General features: G+C 43.9%; 1 protein-coding gene across 21 annotated transcripts in view; it reads right to left on the reverse strand.

The window, feature by feature from the left end:
- Positions 1–188: 188 nt before the first annotated feature.
- mycbp2 (MYC binding protein 2) overlaps positions 189–14,399 on the reverse strand; it is a 66,119-nt gene continuing 51,908 nt past the window's right edge. For all 21 annotated transcript variants that reach the window (XM_036004590.1, XM_036004594.1, XM_036004588.1 and 18 more), the window contains 28 exons: positions 12,107–13,741; positions 11,820–11,989; positions 10,727–10,974; positions 10,452–10,619; positions 9,711–9,868; positions 9,419–9,618; positions 9,051–9,200; positions 8,790–8,950; positions 8,420–8,576; positions 8,053–8,277; positions 7,877–7,942; positions 7,335–7,574; positions 7,147–7,236; positions 6,966–7,046; positions 6,614–6,880; positions 5,827–6,110; positions 5,599–5,695; positions 4,842–4,961; positions 4,647–4,748; positions 4,432–4,560; positions 4,162–4,294; positions 3,952–4,055; positions 2,957–3,145; positions 2,758–2,865; positions 2,343–2,552; positions 2,154–2,261; positions 1,704–1,869; positions 189–1,578 (listed from right to left, as the gene is read on the reverse strand). In XM_036004590.1, coding sequence (XP_035860483.1) covers positions 1,463–1,578; positions 1,704–1,869; positions 2,154–2,261; positions 2,343–2,552; positions 2,758–2,865; positions 2,957–3,145; positions 3,952–4,055; positions 4,162–4,294; positions 4,432–4,560; positions 4,647–4,748; positions 4,842–4,961; positions 5,599–5,695; positions 5,827–6,110; positions 6,614–6,880; positions 6,966–7,046; positions 7,147–7,236; positions 7,335–7,574; positions 7,877–7,942; positions 8,053–8,277; positions 8,420–8,576; positions 8,790–8,950; positions 9,051–9,200; positions 9,419–9,618; positions 9,711–9,868; positions 10,452–10,619; positions 10,727–10,974; positions 11,820–11,989; positions 12,107–13,741 — 5,882 coding nt within the window. In that variant the 3' untranslated portion in view covers positions 189–1,462. The remainder of the gene's footprint in view (positions 1,579–1,703; positions 1,870–2,153; positions 2,262–2,342; positions 2,553–2,757; positions 2,866–2,956; positions 3,146–3,951; positions 4,056–4,161; positions 4,295–4,431; positions 4,561–4,646; positions 4,749–4,841; positions 4,962–5,598; positions 5,696–5,826; positions 6,111–6,613; positions 6,881–6,965; positions 7,047–7,146; positions 7,237–7,334; positions 7,575–7,876; positions 7,943–8,052; positions 8,278–8,419; positions 8,577–8,789; positions 8,951–9,050; positions 9,201–9,418; positions 9,619–9,710; positions 9,869–10,451; positions 10,620–10,726; positions 10,975–11,819; positions 11,990–12,106; positions 13,742–14,399) is intronic.

A 14,399-nucleotide genomic window follows, 5' to 3' on the forward strand; every position in this document is an offset into this window, starting at 1 on the left:
GTTTGGCACCACGAAATAAAGGGTATTCATCTTTATATTTTCCTAGTCTCTGCTTAGTTGCACGAGTTATAGCCTTTTAATTTAGAAAAAAAAAGTATATATGATGTATACATGATCCATTTAAGTCCAGTCTCTAGCTAGATTTTGCACCATTATGTCGTTAATATAAAACAACCAAAGGCCAACAGTGACTGTAGGTCATTTAATGGAAATGTCACCACTCATTAATGACACAGTATATACTTTGCGAAACAGAGAACCTGGTTTATTACCATTCAACTCCATCCACCACAGAGATTACAGAGCAGATTCACAAGTATTAAGCTTTTTTTATATAACAGCAGCTTTTTTTTCCCACACTCTGTTCCCCTGACCCCCGATCCCCCTGCCTCCTACTAGGGAAAAGCATTACAGGTGCACAATTTTATTTGGTGTGAAGACTGGCTCCTCAAATCATTCAGCTGTAATCGGTCTCTCTGTGAGGTGTTTTGTTTGTTTTTGTATTTCTGTAGGATTTTGGTACTTTTTTGTTGACAGAGCTGCAAATAGGATTTATATCCACCATCATTCACTGCAGGCGCCAGGCTTCTTCTTCTCATTTCCAGACAACAGAAAAGATCTGACATTTACAAGAGGGGGAATTACGACTGTCTACTGTATAAAAATGTACAGTGGCTTTATTGACATACATTCCATAGGTTAAACAGCTGCAAAATAGGAGGCACACCCAGTATTGCACTTCATTAAAAGTTCTGGCTCAAAACATAACCCAGAATATCAAACAAAACTGAAGTGAAGAGTAGCAACTTCGGAATACAGCTATTTTGAATAGTATCATTATATACAAGATTAGATAAATCGTACACTATTTTCCTCCCAAACATAATATTCTTAACAGTCTTATCCACCTTCTTTTTTTGTCCGTCAACCCATGATGCACTTGACAGTGGAGAATACTGTACAAGATTACGAAAAAAGTTTACATACAACAATATTTTAAATTTATAGTTAGGAAGCTGGAAATACGGCCTGTTCCTGTTTTGTTTTTTAACCCACGCTGATCCACGGTTTCCTTTAAGCAAATGTATTTCATATTCAATGTTTAATCTTGTATTGTTCCACTTCAGTGATCAGGAGACGTGCAACGTCTATAGAAGCCGAGGGAATACAACGGCCGCATGCAAACACGTCACAAGATATTTCTTTTTTTCTTCTTTTTTTAAAATTCTATTGTTCTTTTTTTCATTCAGGTTACTCAGAATGTGAAGGAGCCCATGGCTTGTGTTGTAGCAGAGCCCGGTACTGATGTTAGTAGAAGAGCAGACCTGAGGACTCTTGGCGTAGAGTAGAAACCTGGTCCAGTGTCCAGGAGACTTGACAATGCAAGAGCCAAGCTTCACGGCTGAGCTTCAGCAGCAGCCAGAAATCACAGTAGACAAACTGGTTTTATTAATAGCCTTGTTTAGAAGGTGTGAGCATTTCTGCACACCCCACAGCCCAGGGCGAACTCCTCCCCCGTTGGTGGGTGAACCACATGCAAAGGGCACTCAGTACCCTCCAACTGCTTGCCTTTGGGACCTGTGATAGAAAGGACAAGGGTGACATCTCACATGGTTTTTCTTATAGTTATTTCTGTCTGGTCTTTGTTGTCTAAATAATTTAACATTTTCCAAAAGAGTGTAGTCAATAAAATCGTTAAGCACCTGCAGGACAATGGGGCAGTTCTTCCTTGGGGACACTGGTCATCCTCTGGAAGTCATCATGGCAGGCGTTGCAGAAGTGGGTGGTGCCAAAGCAGAAGAAAACGGCCACCGAGCAGCAGTACCGGCATTTATACTCCAGAAAGTCTGTGCCATGCTTGGAGCACATCTAGTGACAAGTCAACAAGAATAATCAGGGGAAGAGTACATACATATAAGCATCATTTTGAAAAAGGAACAGTCACACATTTTTGGAAATATGCTTATTTCGCCTTCTTGCTGAAAGTGAGACGCAAAGATTGATAACCGTCTCAGACATAAGAGTGGTATCAATCTTCTCATCTACTGTAACTCTTGGCAAGAAATAGAATTAGCGTATGTCCCAAAATGTCAAGCTATTATTTTAAATTGGCTATTGTAAAGACAGGATGCTCCCAGGCATCATTTACCCACCTGAGCCCGGGAGACATCTGAGCATGCTCCACAGATCAGCTCACTGGGATCGTAGTCATCTCCCTGTCCGGCCTCCGCATCGCAGCGAGCCTCTCCCCCAAAATACGCCTGGAAATAAGGGCAAACATCAATTTTCAAACCCTAAACTATATTTAAATTAAAAATGACTTTAGGTTCTTGCACTTGTACCTTCTTGCACTTGTAGCAGACATAGTATGCATATCTGTTCATGGCAAAGCCTGCAGGGTCATTGTGGAAACGTGCTCCTGGTGTCGTTATAGCCTCACTCTTATGTAGACCCTCATACTCCAGCCTCATCAGAGCCTTTCTCCTCACATCCTCATAGAGCTCCTTAATGGGGTCCAGCAGGTCCTTGATCACAGAGTGATTGATTTTGTTCTGGAGGCGAACAATGAAACAAACCAGCCCACTGTATTAAAAGGTAGTTCTGTAGAGTTTACTGTATGTGTCAACGGCATTTCGAAAGTAAACGATGGCAGTGAACAAAGCAGTCAGACTAACAGAGCTGAATCAACTTCAAGGTGTGGTGAAAAAAGTTTGCAACCTCTTTGTTGCCGAGTTAATCTCTCAGGTAACACCTCACCTTGCAGATGGGACACAACATGAACCCAAACGTGATTCGGGGTCCGAGCCAGCGATTTTCCAGAACACGACGAGTACACTGAAGGTGGAACACGTGAGTGCAGTCCAGCTGAGAACAGAACAAAAAATTTAACATTAAATGAGGAAAATAAATTGAGGTGAAACTCTTCCGCCTAATGGACACTAATATTTAGAGCTACCTGTACTGCAGGAGCAGCAGAGAGGGCCTCTGTGAAGCAGATCATACACATGTCGTCTGCATCCTGTTTCAGACAGCCAGTGTTCTTGTCACAGCCATGCAGACATGGAAGGCAGGCTTCCTCATTCTTGACTCCTCCACAGGGGTGTCCACAAGGATGAGTTTTACTGCAGGCCAATTTAGCGTACTCCTGAGGGAGACAAAATCAGAGAAACTGGTGAGGCTTGGGAACTACAGTACTTAGAAATTATACAATTTACTACATACTGTACATTACTTAATAGGTGTCTTGTGTGTAAATTGGTTCTCTCTGAAGTGGGTGGACAACGCAATAAACATCCATTATTTGTAAGACTCATCACAGACTATTCTTTTTGAGGTAATCAAGGAAGTTTAGGGCCTCAAAGGAGGGGATGCATCAGCTCCCTCAGACTGTGCATGAATCCATACTCATCTTCTCTCTCAGCAAAACCTCAAATTCTTCTCCTCAGGAATTACAATCTAGTCACTCAACACCAAAATCCTTAGGTTCGGGAATAGGATCTGTATTTTGAATTAGGTACGGTGTTTCAGCAAAACTGGTTTAGGTTATTTTTCTGTTTTGATAAAATATATGTATAACTAATTAATATAATTATATTATTTAATATAATTGCATAGAAGGAACAAAGAAAAAGGCACCTTTATTTATACAGGTAATCTCATTGAGACACAGGGTCTCATTCTCAAGAGAGACCTGTTTTTATAGAATGGATAGATGTTGGTTAAAATAACATCATAATAATTTAGGCTTTTTGTTTCTTTTCTTTATACTGCTTTTATTGTTTTTGTATAAATGTGTATACTGTAGTATGTTACACTGTAGTATTTTTAGAGCTTTAACTTCTCTATCAAAACAAAAAGGAGATGGTTATAGTTTTAACAGATGACCAGAAATTACAAGACATCTAGATAATAAATGGTTAAGTTGTCTTGTTAACAGTTGATGTTCAGTACCTGGCAGTCTGGGTCTGAGCAGACACTGCCCACTGCAGAAAGCTCAGTGCCATTCCTCGTACCACAGAACCTGCAGGCATCTGAGCTGCTGGAAGCTGGTTTACCTGCGAAAAAAATTAATTACACAACTTAAGCAGTTTTATCAATTACAAATTTGCAGCAAGTCATACTCAACAAAAAGCACAGAGGTATGCTCTGTTGCTATGTTACCTGTGTGCTCTCTGAACTCCACCATAGCCTTCATAGTCTTGGAGTCGGCCAGAGCCATGAGCCAGAAGAGCTTGGTCCTCCCACAGCCTTCATGAAGGTCCACTTTTATGGCCTCCTCTTCCTCCTTGAACACCTGAAAGCAACCATGAATACAGGATTAAACACCTACTCATTCTGCTCCAAATTCCTTATATAGATTGTTTCATATTATCCAACTAATCAGCAGTTAACACTACTGGAAGAAACATCATGCTAACGACCAACACTAACCTGTCTCTGATGAGAGCGCGTGCGTCGGTGCAGGTGGAGGAAGCGGTCACAGTCGGTGCAGAGGTTGCCGCACACGTTACACAGGATGATGGCTGCTGTCTCACCGTCATCATGATTGTCACACATGGGCTGTGGATAGAAGGAGGAGTAAGTCAATTTGTTACCGTCAATTATTTTCACACAGTGTAGCTCTTGGCCTTTTACATCGTTCTCACCATCTGCTTCTGCTGTCCATCTTTGCCCATCCAGCGACCAGAGGACAGCCTGTCGACATGGTCCTGGTCCAGCACACACAGAGAAGCTAAGGCCAGCCACAGCTATGAGACAGAACAGGATATGATATATGAATAACTAATACCCAGTATTTGTAAACATAGATACATGCTTTGCATATGATGACATATAAGTACCCTTGTGGTGGCGATACAGCGTACGGGAGACCGATGCTCCTCCTCCATTTTGGTCAGGGCTATGATGGTCTCAGCAATCGCATTTTTGGTGACTCTGGACCAACCATCTGAAAGGTGACCCTAAAAACAGCAAGAGGTACTTTTCCAAGTGTAATACAATACATGAAAACATGATATTTATAACAAAGATGGCGAATATGGTTCTACATCAAATTAGGCTTGTGTTGTGGAATTTCCAGCTTATGAACTCATGTTATGTAAATTGAGATGGTGGTACCCCAGGTCTCATTCAGGTCAGTGACCAACATAACCTCACAACCTTTCCAGGCAGAGGAGCAGTTCAACTCTGTGTCTCCATGGAAGATGGGAGACACAGCAGCTGTATGATAAGACAGTGCTGCTCACCCTGCCAAGGCCATAGAGAAAGTAAACACACAACACATTTTGTCTGTGCTGAGATATTTGGGCGCCCGCAATATCATTGTTTACTTAGATGGTTCAGTTAAACTTAACGCTCTGGCACGAGTTTAAATACACCTTCAGGAAGACAGGAACTTCAGAAGTTGGGATGGCACTACACTGTACTGTATAATCCTAAATTCTCCTCAATTGGGAATTCATTAAATGCTCCTGTGTAATTCATCAAAGTCTCCCGAACCTTCTTCACGTATGTGAAATGAGTTGTGCTGCTCCTGAGTTTTTCAGCTTGCAGAGAGTTAAAGGGAACGATTTGCAGATTTAAACAACGAAAACTTACAGCTGCCATGTCTTTAACCAGCTTTATGATGATCTCTGCTATCTGGGGAGGAGTTGAGCCTTTCATCCACCAGTGGCTCTCCCCTCTGCGGATGTAGCTGAGCATGACAGAAAGGGGCAACAAGTATGAAAATTTGCCACAAATGGTATCTAATTAGATTTGAGTTGTTTAAAGTCTCATATAATAACATCTCCAAATTTGTATTAGGCCTAGCAGAAAATAACTTACCTGGAGTTGAAGATCATGGGCAGCGTGACAGTGGTGACTCCTTTGCCTGCAGCCATGCCGGCTGTGCCAGAGATGGTGGTGCCTTTGGCTTTCAGCTGCACAGTGAGGGCTTTTGCGATGCAGCCCAGGAACATGTCGAGGATGCAGAGCTTGTTCCAGTCACCCTTTTCTGTGGAGTGGATGATGTCACTGATGTCTGCTGGTGGCAGAGCCTTCACCCCAATGATGCTGGCAAGTCGCACTGGCGTAACCTCGGGAAGGACGCGTCTAAGCAATGATGTGACCTGAGATGAGGTAAGATCAGATGGCAAACAAGAACATAATTTGCATAGTGTCGCAAGGTATTTACTTTAAAGCAACACTATGTAACTTTTCCCGCTTCAGTCCCCCTACAGGTTGTCTCATTGGAACTACAGCTGCAGCTAAAAGTTACATAGTGTTGCTTTAACATGTATACACAGAAGAAATGCTTATAAAAAACATTATTTTAAAGTATGCGTTACACCTTAACTGAACACTAACTCCAAACCACGTCTTGGTCGGCAATAATGTGGCAAGACACATAGCAATAGGCCAGGAAATGCAGGAAAGAAGGAGACTAACAGCTATCAAACAACCCATGCTTTAAAATATCTTTAGAAAAAAAAAATATGCTTTGCAAATGTTTTACAATGACGGAAATGCACTCAATGTGTTTGTTAGACCTCCAGGATACACACAAGGCATTTTGTTGAGAAACTGTTGCACATGACTAAACCTCTAGTTCAATGTGTGAACACTCGCCCACCTGTCTCTGTACTCTCGGGGAAGCCGTGTGAAGCAGAGAAAAGAGGTCTTGCATGAGTGTTAGTTGCTGAGCTAGGTACTGGCGGCCAACATTGGAGCCACTCAGAGCCAGGACCATGGACAGGAGCTCAAAGCAGTAGGCGTCTGAGGAGGCATCATCGTCACTGGGCTGAGAGTTTGCGTTCTCTTTGCTGGAGATGGCGTGCTCCCACTCCTCCCTTACACGTGTGGCCTCCATACGAATGGCCTGGACGATGTGCGCACACACCTGGGAATGAAAACACACATTAAGTTAGAGGGCTGAGATAATAATAACTCATCCTGTTGAATGGTTTGAAGATCTGACTATTTACCTGTTTCTGGAGGTTGGTAAGTTTGCTCCTGCTGAAAATGATTCCAACCATGTGCTCTTTAAGGTCTGCGTCAGATGTTACCTTTTTATAAAAATGTAAAAAAGTTTAAAAAATGTCAGGTTGAAGGTCACTAAATATTTTAGCAAGTTAAACAGTACAGGTAAACTGTCACAGTGCAGACCTTGTCTTCTCCCTCGGGTGATGAAAGAAGGTTTTTCTCCTCTTGCTCTGGAGTGGGCTCTGCATCTCCACAGATAAGTTTTCCAAAGACCTAAATGTACACAACAAAGTCAACCGTAAAGTTTCCAAGAGAGTCCAGATACTTGTCAGGTGATTTATAAGGCCTGTGGATGAAGAATTTAGACAGACCTGCGAGGTGATGAGGCGAAACACTCGGAGAGTCTCAGCCTCACAGTTCTTTTGCTGGGCCATGCTTGCTGAGATCTGTCCTAAAATCTTGATGCTCTCGCCCTCTTTCCAACCGAGAACCTTCACCTGGCGCACCCTCAGTGTGTTCTCCGGACCTTTCAGTTCCACCTTGATCACATGATGATCCCCTCCAGGAAGCTCACTTGTCACCCAGCCCATGTGACGCGAGTCAAGGTCAACCTGGGATGCAAAGGCATGGGGATGTTCACAGTGTATTGGCACATGTGCATGTACATCTGTAGTCTAATGTAATGCTAGATCAACCAAAGTGTACCTTATAAGAACAACCCACTAATTTCATTCTTTATTGTTTCTGCACTTTAAAAAAGGAGTCATTGTGATTTGAAGAAGAGACAAGGGAATTAATCTACAGCTTTATATAACACACCACAGGTGTTCAGACTCAACATTTAACAGCATTCATATAAGCATATGCTGGTTACACTGTATTCCCACCTTACTACCAAATAAACTGACCATACCTGTTTGATTCTGCAGAGGTCCTCTATTGCTTTCCCACAGAGGAATGTAACTGATGTGACTTTGTTCTGTGGATATGACAGGGGAAAATTCAACCTTTATGAATATATTGTCATCAATTCCACCTTGGTCTTAACTTTGCATTTGTACAATAACAATGCTGCAGTTTCCCCCTTACCCCGATGTCTCTGGAGTTGTCCACATGAACAGTCACATTGGTGGCGTTTATGCCTTTCACACAACTGATGCTAATGCTCTTGGTTTTGTTCTTGTCCTCATCTCCAGATTCCCAGAAGGTCTCTGTGGAGCCGTCTGTTAGGCTGCCAATCATGGCAGGGCGACTGGACGTCTTGATGTCTACTACACTGGTCAGATCCTTCAGACAGGTCACCAGGCAGAGATCCTATTATCACACACAGTGAGGTTGGTGGATGTCATAAACACAGATGCATAACAAACAATAAGACTCTTACTGTTGGTTTAATCCGTATTGACCAACAGAAGACCGATCTGATGTTTAAGTTAGTAAGTGGTTGGTTTCTTGCCTGGTTCATTGCTTCATAGCCTGACTGCACGCTGATGTTGAAGCTCTCCTCGCTGTCTCCATCATCTGACTTGGACAAAATATTGTTGATGTGATGGAAAACGTTGCTCTGGTGGAGGAACTGATGGTCGGACTGCTTGAACTTGAGACTCCAGCACCTGAAGGAAAAACCAATAATAGTTATCACCAGGTCATCTCCTCTCTTACCTCTACGGCAGTTAAATTAAGTACAAAATGTCAAACCTATTTCCTAAAATTACAACAAAAAAAAGCAGAAATCTTGGAACCTGAGTTACCGTAGTGTAATTTGAAATCAATCCATTTAAAAAATGTTGGCTGGTATCATTTTGTAAATCATTCAGAAACTGTACCTAAGCGCCATCTGCTGAAGTGAGCTGCCACTAGGAAGTGACATCATGAGGTCAGAGATGGTCTGAAGGAGGCGGTGGAAGGTGTGGGGGAGAGGATGAGCTGCCTCCCCAGCAATAACAATGTCTGACAGAGGGTGTTCACAGACGCCAAGGTCTCTCTCCTATAGGACGCAGAGTAGAGATGTTCACAGATCACAGCAAAAACAAAGCAAAAGTAATGCTGTTGGCTTTTTGCTTTTTTGACGTTTAATCACTCATTACCTGTTCTATGTTTTCTTTGTTCCCCTTGTTCTCATCATCTTCCTCGTCCTCAGGTTCAAAGGGTGATGGGGTGAGAGATGCTACAAAATGCCAAAGGATGTCGTGAAGGGAGGTGGTTTGGATCACATTGCACAGCAGCCAGTTGAATGCCTGACAGGGACACCAATAGGAAACAATACCAATTAGTCTTCTTACGAAGTACAAACGAGTACAACAAGTCTATGAGCTAATTAAGCATACAAATCTAATTGATTAACTAACAATATCCAGCCAACTAATTGCCTATGACCCTGAGTCACTGCTGGATAAATAGCAACAATTAAAGCAAGACTAAGCTCTGAGATTCAGAGAGATATTGCAGCCTGTACCTCCATGGCAAACACCCTGCAGGCAGACTTTCTCAGTGCATGCCTCATGGCCACTTCCAGGCCCTCCAGGTCATGGTGCTGAATAACAAAAGCCAGAACAGGCCACTGGAAGTTCCTCTCTCCCTTACTGAGGGAGCCATGGGCCGAGATTAGCCTGGATAGCTCAGGAGACGGGTGCCGTAACAGGGAAGATCCCACCTCTGTATGGGGAACAGAGCAGGTTGATGTTACAGATGATGTTGGAGCTCACTAATCCTTAAGTATCACTTCTCAAATGATCACGTGTGATTACCTGCATCGCCACTATGGACCCTGCGTCGGGGCACGGCTTTGACCCGGGCTGGAGAAGGTGAGTGTTGCTTGTCATACTCTGATGCTACGACTGAGTAAGACCTCTGAAACACTGTACGCTTAGCGGTATCGCTGTCTGTGATTGGACTGGTCTCAAGACTAAAAGAGAGCATAAATAGACAGAAACAGACACAGTTAAGCCTATAACACAAAGACCATTAAGACATCAACCCTTCACAGTTTAAATATAGCACTAAAAGGTGCAAAGGAGATATTGTTGACCACTTAGAAAGGCTAATTTCATATCACAATTTCATATCACAGTTTTCACTGCTCCACAAATTAACCAGAGAACAGAGCAGCCAGGCTCTTTTGTACAGTATACGATGAGGCTGGTCATTGTTATGATAAGGAGGCATAATTAAGGCACACATTCTGAACAAAATGCCTTCTGTCAAACTATGTACAGTAGAGTGCAGGGAAAAGAGTGGGAGTCACAGAACTACCTATTTGTACGGTGTACTGTATATCTGCAATGACAAAATGACATTACCTGCTGGTCTGCTCTGAACATGGGAAAAAAAACTTCAATCTCTTAAAAAGTAACAGCAACCTGATCTGCCATGACTTCATTATCATGCATACACAGTAGAAGATGCTGTATGAATAGAGTCTGTAATAATAACTCATTTTGTAAACATGCTAATAAGTGTAAGAAAAACATCGTACTAAGATGTGTTACCTGGGGGGCATTGACTTCATGTTGTTCTCTGGTTCCTCAAATACATTGGGACAGGCATCAGGGGTGACTGAAATGTAAGGTGCAGGAACAGATGTTGAGCGCAAATACCTCATCTCATCTTGGAAAAGGTTATCGTCTTGGTAGGCCCCAAAGTTCTCAGTGTGTTGCCTGAGGGATGAGAGCAGAGTGAAAGAGACTCAAATCATTATGCAAGCACGTGTTACTGTAGGGTTTTCATATCGATATAAAAAACTATTAACTGAGCTGTCAGCTACCTAGCTAGTGTCTGAAGGTAGAGGCAGCCAATTTTATTGGGGAGTTCGTCCGACACGCCCTCCTTGAGGCTGGGAAGCAGCTGGGAGTGCAGGGGCCGGGGAGGGTGGTGGCAAAGCATGCTGGGCTCGGCAGCACTGCTGAGAGACAGCAGGAACAAGGCATTTGCCCGAATCACCTGGTGGGCCTCCATAGTGGGCAGCGCCCTTGGAGTCTTCACCTGCAGGGGTTTCTTCCTGGATTGTTTCACCTGGTAAAAAAAAACGCAGAAAGAATAGCAGATTAGTTTTGATTCAAGTCTAAAAAGTCAGTATGATGTATGGCAGTGGTTCCCAACCTTTTTCCTTGGCGCCCCCCCTACTTATGTCTAAGAAAAGCTGAGCCCCCCCCTCCGAAACCGAAGTTGAGGTAACTCTCGAGATAGAGCCTTATTTTCTTTTTTGATACAGAGGAGGTATCAGCACTTTTACGTTTCTCCGCCATGTTTCATTCATAAAATAGTGATGCCGTGGCGGCAGGAAAAACGAGGATGATAGCAGCTAGCAGCTGACCTGATGACAGCAAGGGTCACAGATTAAGAGGTCCCGGAGGTTTGGCCTACTAAGTAACCTGCCTACAAGTTTAAGCGAGAATAAAAATACATAGTTTTTATAGACTTTTGTATACATTATATATTCTAGTGTATTATAATAATTTGTTTAACATGTGCAAATATTTTTTTTTTTTACCTCAACCTCAAACCAGATAAAGACTTGCGCACCCCCTGTGATCTTTGCCGCCCCCCTGAGGGGTCCCCGGACCCCAGGTTGGGAACCACTGATGTATGGGATGGCGCAGTGGATATGACACATGCCTTTGGTGTGGGAGATCTGGTTTCAATTCCCACTGTGATAAATCAACCAATGTGTCCCTGAGCAAGACACTTAACCCATAGTTGCTCCAGAGGTGTGCGGCCTCTGACATATACAGTATAGCAATTGTAAGTCGCTTTGGATAAAAGCGTCAGCTAATTGACATGTAATGTAAGAAGCTGACCTGGCTTCATTAAAAGACGGAGACACATTTAAGCACTGAAGCCTTGCAAAAGTAGGCTACCTTTTCTCTGGCGGCAGTCTGTTTCTCTCTCAGGTATTTTTCCCGACAGCGATCACACACCAGGTACCAGGTGCTGCCTCCTATGCCTCCATCTCCACAGTTTCCAGCCCAACCACCACAGAAGTGGCCAATGCTGTTGTAGCCCTGGCCTCCAGCATAGCGGCCACAACCTGCCACAGAAATACCAAGTAGTGATGTTTAATATGCACAGAGTACATTACCCAGTAATATACAGTACCCTTATTTAAAATTACAAAACTTCTAACCAGAACTTTCTGAATTCCTACCTGGGTGAGCCTGTCTCATATGGTAGGTGACAGGGTAAGGGTGAGATTCCCCGCACAGCTCACAGATGGTGTCTTTCTCCGGACCACCCATGGCAAGCTGTGCCATCTCTCCAAACAGATTCCCTCTTGGACGCACGTCTGCCTTTTCCCTCTTCTTCTTCTCCTTCTTTGCCTTTTTACCGTCTTTCTCATGTTCCTTCCTTTTCAGGATGGCACTGGACCCCGGGCTGGGGAAGATCATGTTCTGAGTGGCTGCCTTGATGGTGGCCATAGAAATGTCCTCCCAGAATGCCACCAGATGTTGTAACGTTAATGGTAAGATTGACTTTGCCCTCATAGTGGGATGAGAAGTCATCTCATAGGAAGTGGCCTCTCCTTTCCCCTCCTCACATTTCTCTGGCAGTGGAGGCTCTTTCAGCATGGACAGCACCTTATTTTTGTTGATGCTTCCCATTTTAGAGATGTCCGGGCCATGTGGAGCAATATTAAACATGTTCAGTGCAGAGGAAATCTCTAAGGAGTGGCGGTTCTTTAACTTGCTCTCCTTCTCCTCAGCACCCTGTCCTCCCAGGGAGCTGCGGATGGGGGCGTGCTCTTTGGTTAAATCTGGGTTGAACTTGAGAAAGGAGGAGCAGGCCATGGCATCGTGGACAATACCTTCATGCCACAGGAATGCCGCGAAGACTGCTCGTGCACATTCAGCCACAGAAGGTGACATGGCCTGTTTGGCAGGCTCTGTGGCCCTTGATATACTCTCACCTTTAAACAGAGGCCCTGATTTGTCCTTCTTAGGGCGCGTGTGCCGACTGGAGCTTTTGCGGCTGACTTTGGGTGAGGCGCGGCTCTCTAGTTCCTCTTTGACAGGGGCTTTGCCAATACTAAAGTGCACCTTGCATGATCCGTCTTCAGCATTATGAGCCTCCGCGTTCTCATCATTGCCATCCTCGGACAGGAGAGCACTAGAGGTGCACACCTCCACCACTTCACTGTGGAGGTTCTCCTGGGTCACATGTGGAGAAGGAACACGGTTCTCTGCATTACTGATAACTCCTTGATTTGGATCTTTGGGAGACAGTTTAGGTTTGGGAGAGGTAGACCTGCCTCTAAGTGGCTCTGTAAGGGGAACCTTCTTCTTTCTAAGTGTGTCTGGGTCCAGAGTGTATGAATCTGATTTGGACCTCTCTCTGGGAGGGTCCAACTGGGCTTTGGAGGAAGGGCTAACTTTGGGTGGAAGGTTCTTGTCATGGTGGGCTGAAGAGGAGTGCTGAGATGAGGTGCTGGAGGGACTAGACCTGCCTGAAGAGGATACGCCTTTCTGTTTGGGAGAGGAGGAGCGAGAGCCAGGGTTTGGGGACTCAGCCCGAAGTCCCGGGGTTCTACCATCAGCCTTTAGGGCCTGCAGAGTGTTGTGATTGGGCGAGTGGGAGCGGCTATGAGAGTCAGACCTCAGTTTTGCTGTGTCTGACCGCAGGATGAGGGCTTCGCTGGCTGAGAGTCCACCCTCCCCTGTCTTGCTCCTGTTCTGTTCGAATGAGCGGCTTCCCCGACTCTCCTGTTTGGGCGAGCGATTCTCCTGACGGTGTTTGGAGGCTGGGGACATGGGCCGTGCACCAGGCATCAGGTTCCCTCGCTCACCTAAACATTAATTATTCAAACACAGTTACACCAGAAAAAAAGACTTAATCAGTGGTAAGGGTGTAACCATTTAACTCTAAGCATAACACTCAAATCCTGAGTGGAAAAAAATGTAATGTTGAAAATATAAGGGAGAATGCAATGAAGGGCCAAAAGACGTGTAAGTCCAGAAGGTGAAAGATGTTATACCTTGTAAAACACATGACAACAATGAGTGATATATTTTCTACTTACTAGATGGGTGTTTCTCTCACAGCTTTGTCTGTCTATTACTGTACCAGACAAACTCTGATATGGATGAAGATAACTAGTGGACCATGGAAGAACTGATGAAAGATGAATTCCAGCCCAGTCCTGGGACCTCTCATACTAATACAGATCTAGCATTAGTGGAAACTTTATATCCATTAGTCTAGTGATCACAAACATCAGATTCAACTGAATTTAAGGTCCACCTATTTTTAAACAGAACTTTAAATGAAAACTCATGTGTGTTTATTATGCACCTTCAGTTTTTCCTCTTTATTATAGTAGTGTGTTTGGCCACGTCCTACTTTAGGGCCACAGATGTTAAGGTTGGCACTCAAACAAGATGCCCAAAATCATTTTCACACGCTAACATACAAAGCCCTTTGTTCATCACAGAACAGTCTGTTTT

The sequence above is a fragment of the Sander lucioperca genome, chromosome 8 (genome assembly GCF_008315115.2).
Source record: "Sander lucioperca isolate FBNREF2018 chromosome 8, SLUC_FBN_1.2, whole genome shotgun sequence".
Taxonomy (NCBI): domain Eukaryota; kingdom Metazoa; phylum Chordata; class Actinopteri; order Perciformes; family Percidae; genus Sander; species Sander lucioperca.